The 22,236-nt window shown below is 36.5% G+C and overlaps 1 protein-coding gene across 1 annotated transcript in view; it reads left to right on the top strand.

The window, feature by feature from the left end:
• The window catches only part of LOC149798049 (tripartite motif-containing protein 6-like), a 75,814-nt gene that overhangs the window by 50,006 nt on the left and 3,572 nt on the right, over positions 1 to 22,236 (top strand). The window contains exons 10-12 of the mRNA XM_089963138.1: positions 14,287 to 14,309; positions 16,334 to 16,552; positions 18,365 to 18,513. Of these exons, the coding sequence (XP_089819264.1) occupies positions 14,287 to 14,309; positions 16,334 to 16,552; positions 18,365 to 18,481 (359 nt within the window). The 3' untranslated portion in view covers positions 18,482 to 18,513. The remainder of the gene's footprint in view (positions 1 to 14,286; positions 14,310 to 16,333; positions 16,553 to 18,364; positions 18,514 to 22,236) is intronic.

Below are 22,236 nucleotides of genomic sequence, written 5' to 3'. Positions count from 1 at the left end.
TACAAAATATGAGTTTAAGTATTGTAATAGGAAGATTTTGGAGGAAATTTGCTGATCGAATGATGTTTCCAAGTTAAATTTAACAATAAAAGCATACAGGAATGACGCGAATTGTTATCGTTTAATTTGTAAAAGAAATATGACAATCCACACATACTCAATCAAAGTAAGAAACAAGACTGAATTATGCAATAGTAACAATCTTTTACCAAAAGCAGCCAATATACATTCCAATGAGTACATATGTCCAAGCAACTGTCACAAATGAAACATTTAATGCTCATGCAGATGAAGAGAAACAATAATAGATGCATACAACAAAATAATACTCGAAGATTGTAGATTATATATTGTGAGTGGCGAAAAAGGAAAAAGAGATAAGCGACAAGGGGACAGAGATACAATTGAAAAGGTTAAATGAACGCTGAAAAACTAGTCAGTTCTCAAACAGAACACCTGAAGTTAGCTGATGCCACTAATGAAAATTAGATAAGGCTATAACAGCAAATGAGAAGCTAAATGAGGTACATTAAATGAACAGATAATGTATAGCAAATGGATAAGGTAAATATACGTTTTGACATTTAAAAAATATCGTAAATGTTTAACAAACACATCAACAACGTATATTTAATCGTTAGAGAAGCGTTTAAAGTGAGAATTGCTAAGATCAGTTCAATCTTAGGAATCAGTAACAAATTTACCAAAACATGTTTCGGAAAAATGAACAATTATTAATGGTGATGGAAAAGGTAACACACAGAACCATCCGTTGGCAAAACATTATAAAGTTATAGGCATCGCGCCAACTGTTTGATCAGTTTTGCCTGACGATATTAAGGTTGGATTTTTAAATTTGCTAGACATGTTTTGTTTTTCTTTTTCATTTTAGCTGATCGTGTAATTTTCCATCTATTAAATCTTTTGTCTGCCCGGCTTCTCTTGCAAAAGATAAATACATTGTTCTTATTTGCCTATGCTAAAATCGTCGTCAGTTTTCGTCCGTCTTCGAGAGATGATGGTGTAGCTTCCGGTTGGGTGTCTTATCTGCACCTTCGCGAGTGGCTGAAGAGTCCGACCCTAGAGTGATAGTCTTTGTTGCACTTGCTGCAGGTGAACGTCGATGTTTGTTGAGGCTGTCATTGTTTTGCCTTCCTCCTGGCTCTCTTGGCAACGAGGTTTGTGTTTCTCGCTTCATCGGCTTTCTGAGCGCCCTATCTGACAGCAAGACGGCAGGCGGAGCGGTCATCAGCACAGCTCTCCCAGTCGTTAACGTTAATGTTGACCGTCTTCATGTCCTTTTTGAAGACTTCTTTCTAACGCAGACGTGGCGTGCAGTTAGTCGTGTGCCTTCCTCTAGCTCGCCGTATAGCAGGTCCTTAAGAATTCGGCCTGGGTCCATTCTATTGACATGGCCGAGCCAGCGAAGGCGCCTCTCGTTGAGAATAGAGGACATGCTGTTCATGCTTGCGCGTTCCAGAACCTCTGTGTTGGGTACTTTGTCCTGCCAGTAGATGCGCAGAATGCGTAGCAGGCATCTCAGGTGGAAGATGTTGAGTTTTCTCTTGTGGCTCGCGTAGATGGTCCATGCCTTGCTGCTGAGCACGGAGGACTGGTAGACGCGCAGTTTGGTCTTAGTGATGATGAGATTGTTCGAGACCCTCTGGTTCAGTCTGGCCATAACTGCTTCTGCCTTGGCAATCCAGCCGTTCACCTCAGCATAAATGGAGAGCGAGTTGAAGATGGTGGATCCAAGGTATGTGAAGTTATCAACAACATCATGGTTATACCCATCGAAGGCAATGGTGGGAGGGGAGTCTGCGTCATGTGCTATGACTTTCGTCTTATTCAGACAATACAAACAGGCGAGGGAGAAGCGACATACCAGCTGCTGCAGTCCATCTTCAGTGTATGATGTCAAGGCTGCGTCGTCGTCAACGAGCGATTCATGGATGAGAAACTCTGAGACTTTATTCGTAGCACGCAATCAGGTGATATTGAATAGCTTGCCGTCAGGCCTGGTGTGGATGTACACTCCATCACTGCCGTCCTTGAAGGCATGCTGTAGGAGCATGGAAAAAAAATGGCAAAGAGCTTCAGGCGCATCGATGCAGCTTTGTTTCACTCCGCTGCTGACTGGGAAGGTCTCCGATGTTGAGCCGTTGAATCACATGTGCTGTTTATGTTCTCGTGGAATGACGTGACGACAGCGAGCAGATTGCAGGGCAATCGATCTTCTACAGGAGCCTGAAGAGTCTGCTCCGGTTGACCATGTCAAACGTCTTCGTCAGGTCTATGAAGGCGATGTAGAGGGGCATCTGTTGCTAAAAAAACATTGCCTGCAGCTGACCTAGTGAGAAGATCATGTCCACAGTTGACCGGCCAGCTCTGAAATCACAATGGGACTCTGGGTAAACGCGACAGGCTAGGGTCTGCAAGCGCGCCAAGGCGACATGAGCGAAAGCCTTTCCGACGATGCCGAGGAAAAACATACCCAGGTAGTTGTTACAGTCGCTACGGTCTCTTTTGTTCTTGTAGAAAGTGACGATGTTGGTGTCTCGCATTCCCTGGGGAAAGTGTCACTGTCATCAGCAGAGGATGAGGAGTTCGTGCAGGGGCTGAAGCAATGGTGGTTTCCCGATGTTGAGGTCTTCAGGCTGGATACCGTCTCTCCCAGTGGCCTTCCCATAGGCCAGTCAGTCGATGGAATTTTTGAGCTCTTCCAGGGTGGGACGTGTGTCTTGTTCCTCCATGACTGGTAGGTCTGGGATAGCGTCCAGTGCGGTGTCGGTGAAGGCGTGTTTGGTTGCATACAGCTCGAGATTGGTGCTTAACCCAGCGCTGGAGCTGTTTCCCCTGGTCTGTGATGACTTCGCCAGACTTGGACTATTGACGGGGGCGATCTTGGAGGTGTGGGAGGCCTGTCGCCTACTTGATACCCTCATCCATGCCTCTTGCATCCCTTGTGTCGGCGGCCCTATGTATACTGGTGAAGACGTTTAGCCAGTAGGTGTTGACGCAGTGGCGGGCGGTCTGCTGAGAGTTGCTGTTAGTAGTCACGAAGGCTTGTATTGTAATAGGGTTAGGCGCAGCCTTGTAGGTCAGGATGGCTTTCTTCTTCGCCTTAGTTATGGGCTCCATCTCCTACCAGTCATACCAGCCGGGTTTATGCGCTCCTTCTTCCCGTAGGCAGGAATGACTGAATTGTACACAGCGTCTCGAAGATTGGACCACATGGAGTCGATTTGTCATCAGGTGTCTCTTTGGTAAGAGGTTCCTGCCGCTCGCTGAAGGATTGCTGTGTCTTCCCTGGGTTGCTTGTACAGCATGTGTTGATGCTTGGGTGACCCTTCTTGGCGTGGTTCAGCTTCTTGGGTATTATTCGCACCTTACTGGCCACGAGGGAGTGGCCGTGTCGCAGTCGGCGTTGTGGTATCTGCGGGTCATGAGATTACTGGCCAGTTCCACACGCCTTGGTGAGCACGAGGTCTGGCTGGTGCCAGTGGCGGGAACGTCGGTGTCCCCTCGATACCTGGTGAATATCCTTGCATTTGAAGAAGGCGTTGTTCTTAGATAGGCTGTGGGAGCAACACAACTTCAGCAATCACTGACAGTTCTCGTTGACCTTGCTTCTTCCGGTAGAGCCGAGACAGTAGACCCGCCCTAGTAGGCAGCTCCCATTATAGCACTGAAGACTCCTAATAGGCAGAGGCCCTCCATGATGGGGATACTGGATATTGCTTGATTCAGAGCCTATATAACTGGTGCTTCTCCTCTGAGGTGGAGCAGAATGTTGGGTCGTACACGCTAAAGGTATTGGATTGACCTGAGGATCTTGACAGCCGGAGGGCAAGGATCCTCTCAGTGCCCGATGAAGAGGCTATATGAAGGCGACAAAATTGTTATTTACTGCGAAGCCAGCACCGTGCTGCCTAGGCTCGTACGAGGGTTTTCCTTGTTAAAAGAAGGTGTAGTTGGCTTCACTGATGGTGCAGCTGTTAGCCAGTCGGGCCTCCTGAAGGCAGGCAATGTCGAGGTTCAGTCGGGAGAGTTGCTTGTCAATTGCGGCAGTCTACCAGAGGTGAGTCCAGATCAGATGGTCCAGACGTTCCAGCTTGCGAAACAAAGAGCTGTAGTCTTATTCTTTCTTCTTTTAATCTTGCCTGGTGCGGAGTATGTGGCCCGCTTGTCGAGATGGTTCTCTAAGCTCCATGCATCCAGTGAAGCAGACAGGCCATGGCGGGACAACACCTTACTGTCTGGGGGCGGACCAGCTTGAGGCGGGCGGTAGCTGTCCATTGAGACATGGCGGTCTCTCCCACAGTTGGAAACAATCCCTGACACCAAGCTCTACGCCAATCTAGCTGTGGCTTAGAACCGGTAGATTGCTGATTCTCGTGTTGTGCCGATGCCTTACAATGCCACAGGAGTGTCCTCTCCAGTGGAGCTACGAAGCCTGGGTAGTATGGAAAATAAGCTGTTGTCCATGAAGCATATTCCCCTCTCCACGCAGCCAGTAGACCCATTGGAACGACGAATGCCGATACAACTTGCCACCAACGGCGTCGCAGGAGTTGCCCGAATGACGTTGAAGTCAATGTCAGAACGTCTTAGGGACTTCGTCTATGGATTTTCTGTCGGAGTTTACTCACTTAGCCTTCCCTCTGAGTGGGTATATCCGGAAGGCAGCGTAGGCTTGGGATCGGAGTTTACCTTCTCCCAGATGATCTACCATCCAAGGTTTACGAGTCGCATCAACCCGAAGCGACTGGTTTTAAGGCGTCAGTGCCCAGCTTTCACCCCTTCTCCTGTTTTTGGAAGCATGGTCCACCGGGCTTAGAAACTAAGCCAATCGCGAAGACCAGGAGCTGGATTTTAGTTGACAGAGGCGATTAGAGAAAAGCAAGCCTTATGTGGCATTTCTTGAGGAGTGGGGCGCTTGTCTCCCTCTCACACCCTGGCAATGTCAACCTCGGTTTCTCTTACAATAAATAAATACATACTTATTTACACATGCTAAAATACTTTACTTGTTATAAGATAATTTAATCAGGGGACAGATTTACCCAATATTCAGTAATACCCTGTACCGTAATTGTAAGCTTTTTTCAACATTTTTTCCTCGGGTTATTTATCAATCAAGTATTTATTTTCTCCATTAACGGATTTCACGTCATGATTTGGAGGTATGTTAAACTTGTTGCATACTATATTATATTATTTTCCACCTTTACGTTGTTGTTGGTTGAATTAAATGCGTGTTGGTAAGGTAATGAAACGTTACATACGGAAGACACGTTCTTATTTGAAATTAAATGTGAAAGCTGCATATCGCTTTTATTACTTACTCCCTACAAACGCATGTTTTAAACAATAAACTATATTGGGGTGTCCAGCTCTGAATAATGAATTTAACTATTGGAAAACATAAATCACATTATTATTGGTTCAAATCTTGCTGGTGTCTTCTAACAACCTTCATACATTCTTTTTGCCTACATACTATCGGAGAATGCTATTAAACAATACGGTGAAATTAAAGAGATCGTTTATGACATGTACGAGCATTTTTCGAAAGAGGACTTGTAATTATTACAGGAATGCACGTTTGATAGACTGTTCTACAGTTAAGGCCGTAAATGTAAAACAGTTAAAAGATTTCTTGATTCGAAACTGGATAAAAGTGATAAACTGTATCGGTCCAAAATATTCATATGATCATTTTCAGACTATGCTCCATTACATATTGGCTAACAACATCATTATTTCCAGTATAAAATGTTGTGAAATATTCCTGGAGCTAACATTTTTGCAAAATCGGACTACTTACTTCTATTTTATTCAGCTCAAATGTAGATTAATATAATCTGACATTTACCGAAACTACATGGTCTTCCGCTCGGCACAAAGTCAATCATCCTGCTATCGGTCATTATGAAAAATCATTGGCGCGTAAGGTTAACGAAAGTTTTCCAAGAGACATTAATAGTCGGCACGAAATGAACTGACTGGCTTTAAAGAAATCGGAATAGTTCCCACAAGTTGCACGTGTCACACCGCCTGTTAAGCACTTTAATCCACAAATATAGCCGTACATGAATGAAACGTAAAAATGTCACAAAATAGAACGTTAACCTCGCATAATCTGGTTCAAATACGGCAACCCAAGAGATTTTAAGCACGAACATATGACCAGTAGTAAATGCAAAGCGTGAATTTATGAACTCTCAGCGGGTAGCTAGTAAACCCATTCCGTGAATAAAATTATAGAACCGATTGAATGCGATTGACGCCTTTTATAGTATCTAATTAAAATACGCAAACCAAACAAACACAAACCGCGTGTTGAAATTTTTTATTCTGATAAAACATAATCCGACTCAATTGTGGGAGCTGGTGGTTATACAGATGTATTTGCTCACTTGTACACCCGGAAAGATCAAGATTTGTGTGATAAAGACTTTTAAATCTCAACAGAGAGAACTGTTATTGGTCTTAAACATTATTCTAAGGTTAACATAGACAAACAATAAGCACTAAAATATTCCGAGAAACAATTATACAACGCACTTTGAACGATGAAGAAGTGACAAGCGCCTCATCATGATTTCTGTTAAAATTAACATCTTATATATGGTGGTCCTAATCTGACTATAACTATTTTAAAATTGTTCAACTCGATATTAAAATATGAGTATATACCATATACATGCAATAAAAAAACAAGAACCGATACCAATAGTTATCGACGAATACCATTATTGCCACTGCTGTACAACTATCGGAGACGAATACGTGAGCACAAATGAATTAACTCTTGATGATGAGACGAACTGAAACACCGTTCCCTATACCAAAACATCAAGGCTGTCAAAGTTCATAAACTACCTCACGCTTTCTTTTATTCTTCCAGAGAGCATTAAGTTCATGCGTCCTTCGAGGTCATTAAATTATACACTTTGGCCATACGATTTGCAATGAGCACGAAAGAAACAGTACGCGATAATTAATGCTAATCTAATAGAGTTCCCAGATTACATTATGACTATTATAAATAGCTAAAATATTTGGTTAATTGCCACTTAAACAAACTATCTAATCTTCGTAGTTTCTAAAACTTGAAAGGGGCTTCGGGTGTCCGAGCGGTCTAACGTGCTCGCCTTTACAAATCACTGATCCACGGTGTTTGTTCCGGATTCCCCCTGCACCAAATATAGTGACCACCAAGAATAGTCTATCATGTACTGAAAAATGACGTAAAACCCACAAAACCACAAACTATAAAATCTCAAACCTCATGAGAAAATGACAGTGAAAAGTATATCACAACCCCTATAAATGTACATGAGAACAAGCAGAAGATTAAGCTCAGCATTACAACTATATATTTAGATGGGTTAATAAAAGAAGAAAAAACATTTGGATAACCTTTCCAATTTTTGTTAAGTTTTAACTAATTATATAAATGTTTGTTGTTGTTCTTGTTGTTTTGGGTTTAACGCCATTTCTCAGCACAATATAAGTTACAATTGCCGGATTGCATTACTGGTAGAGGGGGGGGGGGGATATAGTCCCGGTTAGATATATAGATTCAGGGGAAGCTTCTGGCAAGCACTTTCACATACCCAGACTGGCCGAGCCCGAGGCTAGAACGCACACAGGGACAGATGTAAAATAGCAGTGATAGGTAAAGGCGAGCGCTTTAGACAAATCTGCAATCCTCGGTCCAATTATTTTTTGTAATTAAAATACTAGGTATTTTTATTTCTTAAATTTAATTTCAAGTCATAGTTTCGGATGTGCTCGTTGGAAGTCGATGCTAACAATACACGGTGTAATAACCAATAATGGCATATGAACCTTAACTGCAATTCGGACTACCACAGTCGTTCCGATGTTGCCTTTCTCAACATGAAAGGCCTTTGACACTGTTTGGCACGATGCGCTAAGTTTGAAGTGATATTAATCTGGGGTATAATGAAGTATACATAATAAATTGTACAGATTGCAGTCGTGGTTAGCTTATGCCGATCTTGATGTTTCAATATCAGGCAGGGAGTTATACGTGGTTATATAGGGATGTAGTTGTGTTCTCTTTCTTGTATCTGGTATTACCAGAGTTACGATAATATGTCGTAAACTATGTAGAAGAAAGTAAAACCAGCAATTGAAGTAAAATATAAAAAAAAACAATTATTTATCTACAATATAAATTGAAATTTCAAGAGACATTTATTATAATGTGGATCAAATCAACGCAGTATAAGAAAGCATCAACTCGGCTTCGTGTAGCAAATGTTTGGATTGGCATCTCAAACCTAAAGAAAATAACAGCATCCAGCGCATTTAAGACAATTATGATTCCAACCTTACTAAACGAATGAAAAGAATGGGCTTCAAAAAGGAGAACTTTATTTTAGCTCAGTTAGAAGTTGCAACACCTTTTAGCTAAACAATTCAGGCATTCCATTAACAAACTGGGGCATGATAACTGAAAGATTTTTAAATTTTCCTAGTTAAACTGAACACCCTTCCGAATAATACATTTTCACATGAACTTTAATAGACACAATGTGTACAAACCGGTTGTATTCTGCATATTTCTAATTTTCTTTAGATATCCGAACTTTTAGATTTCCTCTTAAAGAAAATTGATGAATTGGTGTTTCCTAACAAATGTCAGTGGAAACAATTTGGCAGCATCAGAGGACGAGAACGCTTGGTGCAGACGAATCAATAAATACTATAATTTTGTACGATTTTGATATTCAGAAGCGGATCCCGTTTTGGCGGAGTGGCTTAAACCCCTCGCCTTTACCGATCACTCTGATCTCATCACTCTCCGCGCAGCTTTGTCTCGGGCTCGGCCAATCCGGTATGTGAAAAAGCTGCCAGTAGTTGCCCTTGGGATGGTGGTTCCTACATGAGTTTTCCCGCGTCCATCCTCCAGCAGTTATACTGGCCGCCATGTATAGCCTATTTTGTGCTTAGAAATGTCGTTGAACCAAACAGCAACAACACGAACAACATTTTCAAGCATAAACTACAAAACTGAATTATCCAGTTTTGTTGCAAAATTGCGGTTACTAAAACCAGTGCTTGATGTGTTTTCAATGTCAAAGATGTGGTCATCAATATACCTACCTCCTTCAGTATATGGTCACATTATATATAATATTAACACGAAAACTTTGCCAGCAAATTTAACTATTATGTTCTTGACAGGTTTGGATCTGAGTTTCATATTAAACTCAACCAAATTAACCACATGTCACATATACTAAATCTTGCAGTGACTAACCTAAAACGGGACCACATACATGACGTTTACATGTTTTGTCAAGAGCAAAACTTCCCAGATCAGTTGGTAATTGTTAAACCTTCTATTTTAATGGACCCAGACTGTAATGACAAACTTCGATGAGATTTGTGTCTGCTGAGAATATGTCACTGTGCATGATTGCATATACTTTCTAATTGTTAATATTCCACCTATACTTTCAGATCATACTTATAAATATCTATGCATAAAGTTAAAGGGTACCCTGCACTTATCAAGATTTTATTTACATATTATAGGATGCAAAGTTATAACTTTTCGTATGATTTATTATCGTTTCTTTGACCCGATTTTCAAGGCTTGTGGAAAACCAAAAGCCCATATAAAGATTTTGGGGAAATCAAAAAGTAAACACTACCAGTAATGAGTACCCTGGACGTGCCACGGAACGGCGAATCGATTAATTTAAGTCATCTTTTGGAAATGAATTAGGCACAAATCGTGCATCATATGCATGATGACTTGATTTTGTTCTTAATTTGAAACAGTATTCAGGTGGAGTAAATCACGCAAGAATTTATATTATCTATATTCCCCCACCCCTTAAGAAGGATTACTCTAATCCATAAAGATGTGTTCATGCATGAATAGGAGAATAAAAAGCAAACTATTATTTGTTTCTCGGCATGGAAAATATAGTTTCCATTGGGTTATTGTATATATTATATAAATTAGATAATGGCTAAGTTAAATTTACAAATGTTCTTAAGGGGAACGTTAGTAATGCGTACGCCTATAATAACGTTTTATGCAGATATATATATATATATATATATATATATATATATATATATATATATATATATATATATATTTATAGTGAGCGTGAAACTGCACAGGTTACATTGCATTTCTGTATATGACAAAATCCATATTTTCCAAACACTTTTGAGCAGAGAAAGGAAACAATCTGTCAACAAGCATACATTTGACCAGTAAACAGCAGTCAGTATCAATAGCAGTAATATTGCTCCTCTGTCTCTTCTTCATACTGCTAACTAAATGTTAAAATTAGACAATACCATGAATTTAACTTCTTCATAAATGTTTTATTTTGGTACAATAGTAAATTTACACATAGGAAATATACAAGAATTGATTAAAATAAATCTTTATTGACTCGCATGAAAAACTAAATAAACAGAACAGTTATATTTATAGAAGTTTAGATCTCGCAGCCTTCAATGAGAATTAGGTCAGGAACTGCGTTTTCTAAATATCTAAATTTTGTTAAATAACACTAATACTTCCATATGCTATACATGAGTTACTGGTGAGACCAAGATGATCTTGCTTTAACCGAGTTACAGTTGCATATCCTTACAAATTAACGAGTAACATTAACGATGTTGCTGATGGCGGACGTAATTGCATGAAAAGCACTCGATCCAAGGACAAATGAATAGCTCAAACATTTGGTGGAGGACGTCTTTCAAAACCCTGATTATTGTTATGTTAATGAATGTTTGAATAGTTTTATTAAAATATGTTCATGATATTAATTGCTTACAGTGAATTTTAAACATATTTTATGATTAGAATAAATTCATAGCGTTTCTTTTAAATTCGCAGCATCGAACAGGTTTTTGGGGATTTCGCATAAAATATAACACTTAGGCTTTGTTCATATTTAACAAAAGTGATACAATTAACGCATTTTCACATAAAATAAGTATTAAAGAAATCATATATGTACCAAGCAGTGCATAATTTAGATCTGAGAATATTATTTTCGAGTATTGGCAATCAATTAGTGTTGTATCTAATTTTATGACATGTTTCACTTTGGAAAATCTGAATACAAGTACCACCTGTAAATTCAGAGAAAAAATGCACAAAACCCGGTACAATAAGAGCTAGTCATTCATTTTTTCCTCAAACAGAATACATATATGATCAAGTGGGTATTATAAAAATGTAAAAAGTGACACTGCCATTCCCCTAAATTGAACACCCCTAAAGTATAGCGAAAGAAGACGTACACGAGCATATAATATATAACGCAAATCATGTTTATTGACTCGATACGAACAATATAGATCACACACAAGGTTTCGTGCACTGTCAGTTTATTGTCAAATGGGTATGATAAGTAGGAAAATCATATATGACTTGAATACAAAATATGATAAGTCTAGACAAAAACATACAATGATCTAAAACTCCACAAATCAGATCTCGCATCTGAACCCCCAACTCCCTATTACTCCGTTATAATATTAAATTAAGAGATTCAACATGCACATAAGTTAATTCATGTTTACAATTTAGAGAGCAGAATGAGCTTCCAAGAAGCTGGCCCCCTATATTCACATTAAAAGCAGGAAGATAATTAAAATCAATAATATATATTTCCTCAGAAGTGATATGAATGAATAAGTACAAACAGATACACAAGTCTTATTAGTTTCCTGGCATCTCCAATATTTCTTTCGTCTTTACAGTAATATGTTATCCAAATCAGTCATTTATACAACTGTACATTTTAGTGATACATACACTTTTACAGAAAGTGTATTGTGTAACATTTTACTAATAAAAAATAATAAACAATAAACACAAAAAACAACAACAAAAATATTAATATCAGCATATGCAAGCAAGGAAAGATTTGGCAGCACACATATGTCAGTACCATTTGAATGTATATTGCTCCATGACCTCTTCACCACTATGGCTAACTACATTGTTAGTTAAATATTAGATAATACCATGACTTTAAATTACTGATAAATGCATACCTAGAAAACAGAGGCAAATTCCAATTTTCTTTTACCTCACGATATACAAGCGTACCGAACGATATCTTTATATTAATTTAAATCTCATATTCTTCAATGACGGTTGAAACAAAAAACGCGTTTTCTAATGATTATTTTCATATGAAGTTCAAAATGTTGTGGAACAAAACGAATACTTTAATATATTCACCTAGTGCCATAAAGATCTGTCTTAAAATGTTCGCATGTAAAACGATATTTCGGGTGTGTTATTAAAATATAGTATATGTCTACAACAGATGGGTCAAGAAGGCTTGATGTCAATAACTGAAGTAACATTAATGTCAAAGGCTACAGTTGTTGTATCATTTGTAGCTGATCGCCAGTAAGTATCGGTATAAATGAAAACAGTAAGGTTACACGGGGTATGTACACACTGAAAACGATACATAAATTACTGTATAGTATTTACGCTGAATCAATGATATACCACGCTATGTATAAATTTTACTTTAAAAGGAAACGAGGTTTAATGAACTATTTATACAACGAGTGGTATATCATTGATACCGCGTACATACTGTACATACATTTTATTTATATCACATACAAATACATATATTTGCTCTTTGAACGGAGTTAAGATTTACTAGAGGCAGCTGTATATTGACCGAGTGAATGAACTCCTCACATCCCCGAGTATATCCGTTATAAAATGTAGTTATATGCCCTTTGTGGCTATTCACAATTACATATTGATAAGTTGATTTTCTTTTTTAGTTTTAATTTTCTTTACATTCATTAAATCAATATCATACACACTTATGAGTTAAACATGAAAGATGGTTTTAATAACAAAAGTAAAGCACTACGAACACTTGGTTAGCTATGCCATTCGCACGAACGATAAGCCATTCACCTACCGGCACATGGAAATTAATGTGGAATATAACCTATGCGAAATGTCAAACCAACAAGAGGTAATTAAAATAATTTAATATATTTACAATTGATCTAAGCCATTTCTTAGGAACAGTACCACCGATCATTGACGTATCTTTTTCAATCATTTATAAGTCTCGTCGCAGATCAAACAAGAATCTATAAATGGATACAAATAATAAAGTTTTAAATGAATTTAGACAATTTGGTATGTTTACTCTGTGTGTGTGTGTGTCAGAGACTTTATACCAAAGTGTATAAGAATATTGTTATTGCTGCCTTCAATTGATGTATAGTTATATAAGCTCTGCGAAGTATGGATCAAAACCGAATCTAATAATGGATATCCAGAACAAAGTTTTCAATGAATTTTTATAATCTGGGTACCCTTTTTTATGATGTTTATCAATGAATATAGGCGGTCGATGCATCCTCAGTTTCAAGAAAAAGAGGCATTTTCTGCTGCGAGAAACATAAGAATTCATATACTACCTGTTTACTAATCAAATTGAAAGTATTGGGAGGCTGAATGGAATATAAGTGCATTTTTAGCCATAAATTAGCAATAATACTCGCGGTTCCAATATGTTTAAAAAAAATTGTTGAAATTTTCACTAAAGCAGAAATGCCAAGGTAGATAATGTCTTTTTTCGATTTATCAGTCGACGTACAATGATTTACGTTAGTGAAATTCCAGTCATAATGATGGAAATGATGACGTCCTGACAAGAATGTTATTCGGTACACGAATCGTGACTCGTATAACCTTTTTGATATATACTCCATGGCCCGAACAGTCACAATGGGACTAGCTATTAATCTCTGAGGACATGTTCATCACTTGTATAGGCTTATATATTATTCGTGTTTATAAGCCGGATAATTCAGAAATAATACTAATATTCTCTATACTGCATTACCTGGAAGTTATAGGCACTGTAAATTCAACTCAAGTTATAAAATCAAAATGAACTGTATTTCGTACAACGTTTTTACACAGTAGAAGAATACTATTTTGAACTTAAAACACCCCACTTCAGATGAAACTATTTTGCAATTATCAACTATGTTTTGAAATTTTTAACATAATTATTAGATCAGACCAAAGAGTAAGCTCAGGAGAAACAAAATTTTAGAAACATTGAGGCCAAGATTGCTCTCAGAGTATTTTTTCCAAAGATGAAAACCAGCACAAATATGTTTGTGGAAATGTTTTATATACCATTTTATGCTGTAATTACTCATATATAGATGTGATAAATCTGCTCTTCATTTGTCTTACAGGGCGTCGGATGAACAGAGAAATGGTAAAAAAAATTATATAGATTTTAATATTTTAAGGCATATAAACTAGCATGGACTTATTGAAAATATTTAATTCTTCAAAACGATTGTTTCATGAATAAATTGTGAATTTGATATAATGTTTACTCAAGATCTAGTATGAGATACACATAAGTAATAAATATGTTTTCATATTTATTGTTTAATAAGATAACTTGTTATATGTTTTGAAACTGGAATACACAATCGCCTTTTCTCTATCCCTAGGCATCCAAAAATTGTTTCTTAGTTGCTGCCATACATTTCGGAAATTCAATTTTCGACTGGGCGTGGTCGCTGCGACTCGAGTACGATGCAAATCCTATGAAGATCACGTCAAAGATATTTTATAATAAAGGCATGCCAAGGTTTGAACCCCCATGTCAGTCTTGATAAAACCGGATGGAAAAACGTTTGATTCCATTGGTTATGAAGCTGAAGATAAATATCTTGATCTATCATTCACAAAGGAACATAAGAAATGGTATTACTTTCGGCGCCTCAACATGGAGCAGCACGGGAAAATGGTAAGGTGACACCACTAACTCTAGCACAACGTCACCATAACAACTTCAATAAAGGAAGCAACGACAAAAATATTATCCCACGGCGGGTGGTAATAATACTAATACTAATACTACTACTACTACTAATAATAATAATAATAATAGTAATAATATCATGTTGAATATGACAAAAATGATGATGATGGTGATGATAATGATGAAGATCATGATGATGATGACAAAACATCGAACATTATTAGGAAACTCGTTTAGTCAAAGGTCAGATCGTTTCATAAATATCATTAGGTGTCGCTCATCATTTATATGTCCGGCAAATTTGGATTATAAACAAACATTCACGTACCACTTGAAATTTGCTGAGGATCAGCAGTTGTTGACAGACGCACGCAGGTGGACACTCAGTGGATGCAGGATTGTGCCATCTGCTTAAACGTCTGTGACATTGGAAACAAACAATAATAATAATAACAACAATAACATACGGTTGCTGTAAAAACAAAAAGGCAATAATGGATATATTCATACGTAGGTAAGTAGATAGACAACATACACGTTGACGAACATATATAATTTGGTGAATATATCGTCCAGATATCGGTATTATGGGTAAGAAATATAATAATTTACTTGCAGACTACAGAAGCATTTTGTATCAATCAAAGCATTAAAATTACTATCTCAAACTCCATGTACATTAGATATGTGCCCCATTTTACTAACACTGAATTCCCTGCTTGAAATGAAGCCCCAATTAGAGTTGTTGAAGACAAATACATTTGAAATCAGTAAATAGTTTTTGAGACATTTCTGGATAATTTTGAATTAAAGCCAATTTTAAAATTATAGAATTATCTTTATAACATAAATTCTATATTTCTATTTTACTTATGACATTGTAAACAATTTTACACATTTTACTTAGTGTCTGGACACAGAGACACAATTACATTTACATAATGTATAACGGAATCCCTTCTAGACTGAAATACGTTTCGGAGTCCATGCTTTTTCCTTGTTAAGTATCATCTTTTGTCTGTAACACTGAAACCCATCGACTAAGAATTTCGATAGAGAATTTAATTTTAGGCAAAAATAAACCCATAAAGCAAAAGCTCTCTTCTCTTAGCTGCTATATTCCTAGCATACACTAGAACATATTTATTACTATTATATTTCTGTATGTCTATCTCTCGCCACGTGTGCGCTTATAAAACTACATATTTTTACATCTGCAATAATCAACATTGAATAAATAGATACATACTTTGACAAGTAAACAAAAAGCAAATAACTAGTACCACATGTAACTATTTTCCATTTCGACCGTTGCATGGCCAGGGTCTTAAGGTTTTGGCATCTAGATGCACGGACGTCTATTTTTTCCACTTTAGTTCATGTCTGCGCTAGCTAGAAGACAATATTCTTCCAAGCTGTATTTCTGCTATTTCATTAAATAACTGTACTAATATGTCTTTACACAGGCTTTCGATGGAAATATATATCTAGAAGACGAGACTCACAAAACACTGCCAGCAAAAACCGTCTTCTCTGTTACAATTCTTTACCTGAAAAATGAGCTGATGAGATGCTTTAACAGTGGATGTTCGATGTTAAGCGAAGATGATATAATGTGGGTCCTGGCTGTGCCCGTCTGCTGGTCCGATGCTTGTATACAAATCATGAGAGAGTCTGCAAATAAGGTTGGTCTAATAAACACCTATCAATCTCAACTACTACCAATCTGTTACTTGTAATTGAATGTTTTTATTATTTGATGTTTCTAATACATGTTTTAATGTAAAGGTCTCATTAAGTTTCCTTAATTCATTCAAATCGATTACCCTTGGAATTTAAAGACAAATCATGCTTAATGAAATACGTCTTCCTGATACCTGAATGTACGTCTATTGTCAGGTGTGGTTTGAAAAACTTGGAACTGATGATATAAGAGCAGAACTTTTGAAGTCCATATCACATTTTGATTTGGACTGAACATTTACTATTAATTTGTGAATGTCAAGGAATCTTATTGCCATGGACGTTAGTTGTTATTTGCTTAAAAGTGGAGAAGATTATGTCTCCTGAGGTTTCGAAATTGTTATGTATATTTAATATAATTATTTGTTTGTTAGCTTTTAATGTTTTTTAAAATTCTATTACATGCTATTGTAATGTTACTATGTTTACTTCATTTGATAGTGTCTGGAATAAAGTTCAGTTCTGACTAACTTTTTGTTGACATAAACAACTAATAATAGAGACATTGTATCTAATGCTGAAGTAGTTCCTGACCTTGTTTCAGAAACAGTGGCAGTTCTGGTAAACAACTGTTTTTTAATTATTTTTTCCCAGAGTAAGAACCATTGATTTCAGTAAAGGCCATACTGGCAGTACATCAAAATTTTCATGTAAGAAACTTCCATTTCTTCTGGAAGGTTGAACTCTTGACCTCCTTCCAGGAATCTGCTTTGCGTCTTAAGTTAGCCTTATACCTAATGCTTTGTATAGAAGTAGTGAGTGGACTTTAAACATTTGACGCGTTAAATTGTGTTGTTGTGAACAGTTTGGGCTGAGATTTTATTTCCTTCAAATTACTGGATTTGAAGTGATTATTTTACATGGAAATACTAGTGCTCAAAATTAATTCTCGGACAAGGACATGCATCGAACTTTATACAGAATTCAAACTTGGAATAATATATTCTGTGATTCAACAAGAAACTGTTGACACGTCTACACCTTGCAGGTTACAACAGACGTCATCGTCTTCCGTTTTCGATTTTATCGGAATTTGAACTCGTTTTCATTCAGGACTTTGTATTACTAGGACTTCTACTTTAAGTTCTCGGATTATTTTTGGATTTGATTCGTAAAACCGTAAGTTCTTTTTTCTCATTTTTCTCTTTATATTGTAGGGAAATAAATTATTTGTTACATTTTACAAAGGTTGTGTTTTTCACTCTTTTATGTTGCGTTTCTGTAAGAGTCTAGACTAGTACCATAATATACTGGTGAGATAGATCTTTTATGTAAATACTCATTCTTAAGTGATATTAAATTGCCCATTTGGAGGAGTGATGACCTGAATAGTGGTCTTCTTGGAAAATTATCTCATGAAAAGTATAGGCAGTACAATCGCAGATCTTTCATCAGATCCTCCCCCTTCCACACATTCCGTCCCCTCTCCCCAAATGGATATTATCAAGAGTTGTAAGGAAGGAAAGTTTAGTTTACATGAAGCAGTTTTATCGTAAAGAAAGAATATATCTTTCATTACACCTCACTAGGATTAATGATGCATATTCAGATAACCAAGTTTGTTGTTATCAGCTACAGAATGATCAGAATGATTCAGATGCAATAGTATTTCGATATGTTGTCTACTACAGTGGCTAATTGATTGGCTATTGATAATAATCTTCAATTAATTATAAAAACACGATAATAATACATTTTAGGTTTGCTGATTTCTATCTTTTCTTCTTTGAATACAATAATGAATATAATCGTAGGCTGGGATTACCGACCAGAATCTGCAGATAACGCTAGAACCAGAAGCAGCGTCCAAACTTTTTACGCTTTCAACCGCTGAAGAAGACATTCAAAGAAAAAACAGCAGCTTTATATAAGCCGTTCTCAAGATACATAGTGCTAGATGCAGGTGGTTATTACTTATATCACATTTGAGTATATTTAATCAATATTTGTTGAAAATTTGTTTATTTTTTTATTTTGCTGTTGGAGGTGTCCATTGTAGTCTATATTAGCCATAGCAATTACAATTTCAAACCAAAACAGGAAACAAAGCATTTATAGAAAGGTCTGTGATCAATATCGTTCTGTGTTTAGTCATCAAATCATCCACGGAAGCTCATTCGTGGTGCGGGTAGAAACAATTGACGAAACGTTTGTTTAGACAACCATCCCCGAGCAATATCATGGCTGACTTTTATAGTGTTCGCTACCTTTTCAACGGCATCTTCACCTTTATTTGACGTCACTTGGTGTTATGATAAAATGTGCTTATCGTTTGATCCTTCATCGGACGTGCGTCATCCACATTTATATATACAACTTATTCTTAACGTCTACTAGATCCATTAACACTAATTTTGGTAGGAATGTTCTTTAAGATACATACTGGGAAAATTATGTGGATTCCATGTCAAGGTAAATAAAAAACATTTGCACCTTCTTGTCTAGAACTGCTCATGTAAGTCTAAACTCGGTTGTTAGGAATGCTGTTTATAATATGCTGTATCAAATTTATATCCTGAATGGATACCCCACGACAGTGTGACTTCCTTATAATCTATATTGATAACCTATTGTAACTACTTTGAATCGGTTAGCTAAGTTTGATTAAACTTGGAAGGAATGATTTCAATGCTGTATCAAAATTAACTTTTGGGTTGACTATCTTATGACCAGTGTGCCTTCCGAAGAAAAAAAAAACATTTGAAAACGAAATTTCGACTAATTGTTTATAATGGTTAAAGCAAATGGGATCAGACTTACAAGAAATCTTGCTGCTACGTGGTTTATGAGACTTTCATTCGAAGGGTGTGTTTATCCTAGAAACAATGCGGCGACTGCTTGGAACACCTTTCAAGAAGGGTGCCACTAAATTCAACTGATCTTTGCGGAAACATTTCTTGTGTGCGTGTGCGTGATTATGATTTTTTAACGTAGCTTTAACAATTTATCAGTCATATCGCTACGACATCTGCAGTGTAGCAGTTTATAGTGACATCTAGCACTAGGGCACCCAGTCACATTATCCTGACACCAGGCCGACCAGTCCAAACACTAACTTCTTAATGCTGAGCGCCTAGCGAGGACTGTTAGTACCATATGGCAATGCGTGCTTTATTTCATTAGCAACGATGCTGCATATATAGCAAACATTTCGAAAATATAATTTTATTATTTTCATCCAAACAGTTAAACCAACTTTTACTAACCGTCTTAGCAGTTTTTAAAAAAGATATGTTCTGTGAAAATTGTGCTCCGGATGGGCTCACAAATGACATAATCGTTTCCTAATCAAATGGATGGAAAACTTATGTTGAGCTTAATTATAGAATGGCCGAGCCACTTTCAGTCCACCTACTTGGATATTTTCCTAGAACATATTCATTCAACTATTTTTCGAATTGGCTACATTAGCGTTGCCGTAACTTCCATAATAAACATGTGAAAAGATTTTTCACAACTTCCTCAGAATACCCGGCCTATACAATGTTAGGACATACTTTCGCAAACATGCGTTCAAAGTGGAGCCACCACCAACATCGTGGCTGCCACAGCTGGTGGAGAAACTAAGATTAACACGTCCCTTCAAAGTAGATAGGTCAAACGTGTATATATATATATATATATATATATATATATATATATATATATATATATATATATATATATATATATATATATATATATATATATATATATATATATATATGACCAGCACTTAAAAATCCAGGTACCCAATATATATAGATAGATACATAGATAGATAGATAGATAGATAGATAGATAGATAGATAGATAGATAGATAGATAGATAGATAGATAGATAGATAGATAAGACCTACGCGCATAAATACAAATACAGATTTCTAGAATTTAGCCTTCTTTGACATATCAGAAAAATATACTTTTGATACTACAATAATTAAAGTTATATAGGAAGATATGTTATAAATGACACCAAATATATACAAACAAGAAAAATAGCGTATTATTATACACGTGCCATCTAGAGTAATGACGTATTTGTATACGTGTGCCTATGCATCTGCAATCAAATTTTCCTTTGTTGTATGTAATGTAATACTGCATTACTGCTGCAACAAACTTCTAATAACCAATCTCTGATCTTTTGGTTTGCATTTTGTTAATGAGAGCTCATGGATTGTGACCAATAAATAAAATCAATCTGGGAAGAAGCTAAATGAATGTATACTTCAAAATGTTGTACAGCTAATATTAGAGCCAACAATTCCATCGTGGTTGTAAAATAATTTATCATGTGCTTGTTTAATGTTTTAGAAAAATAGCATACTGGATGATCTTTCACCAACGCTTATGTTAATTAATTGGCAAAAGATTGTAACTGAAATGACATGTGAACCTTCGAATATGGCCTTAATTTTGTCTAAAGATTAAGGTAATTGGTATACAAATAAAGCTTGGATATCTTACCCAACCAAATTTTCAGAACCTAGGCAATTATAGAGGAATTTGATAAGATATTCCGAAAATATAGAGCCATACCAAACAAATCTCAACAGTTGCTTTGTATTCATAGATACTTGGAAATCAGAGATTACCTTCACCTTAGTTTCAATGGGTTAATGTTTAACTTATTCCACAAGATATCCTCAAAATACAAACTCGGCAAAATTGACCTTTACCTAAATTAATCGTCTGATTTGCGTTTTTGAGCCGATCAACGAATTTCCGAATGGTTTCCAAGAGGTCGTTCCAGGTATCGTTGTAGATGATAACGTCTTTGATGTACGCGTCGCAATTATCTAGAGTGGATATGTTATGTTTATTAACTGCTGCAGTGTTCCGGGAGAATATTTCATAATAAATCGCATCACTTTATAATAATAAAGAACATCTGGATTTGTATATGACGAAATTTATTTTGTTCTTTCCGTGATTGATATTTGCCAGAGTGGTTTTTTAATTTTGCCATTGCAATCATCTATTCCTTTGGTTTCGGCAGAAGAAATACATGGCGAACTCTAGTTGGTTTTACTTGGTTCTGTAAAGCATTCACCATTTTTACATTGAATGTGTTTTTTTTTTTGCAAACATTCCTGCTTGAGAAGATTTATAGTGTAAGATTGATGTTTCACAGGTCTATAATCTATAGTTTCATCAACATGATATATACTCTGTTTCTGCGTATTCTAACATGAGGAAACAAGTGCTCATAAATCACTTAAATAGCTGTTTTAGTTCACACTTTTCTTGTGGTTGCAGATGTAATAGTTTCTGGTCCAGATTGTTTATTATCGCTGAATTTCGACGATAAACCAAAGTCACTATAGCCATATTGCATTTCATAGTTTGTGCATTAACATTATCGACCAGCTAAGTTGAATGAATCATTAATTGAATTATCTCCACCAAAATACTCAATTAACACATTTGTTTATGTCCCCTTCCACCGTTTACTAATTATAACATTTAAGTTATTTACTTTCATTTCAATTGTAGCAGAATCCAATAATTAGCCCGGAGAGGTTAATTTAATTATGAGGAAGAAAGGTAGAATTTGTAGCGTGAAGATTAGTTCTTGCTACTGTACAAGCATTGATAAATTATTTTTGAAATCAGAGACATAGTCAAGAAGATTAATCTTGTA

The sequence above is a fragment of the Sinohyriopsis cumingii genome, chromosome 6 (assembly GCF_028554795.1).
Source record: "Sinohyriopsis cumingii isolate HCF-2022 chromosome 6, ASM2855479v2, whole genome shotgun sequence".
NCBI lineage: Eukaryota > Metazoa > Mollusca > Bivalvia > Unionida > Unionidae > Sinohyriopsis > Sinohyriopsis cumingii.
The sequence above is the reverse complement of the archived record's forward strand: the minus strand, read 5'-3'. Positions and strand labels throughout refer to the sequence as shown.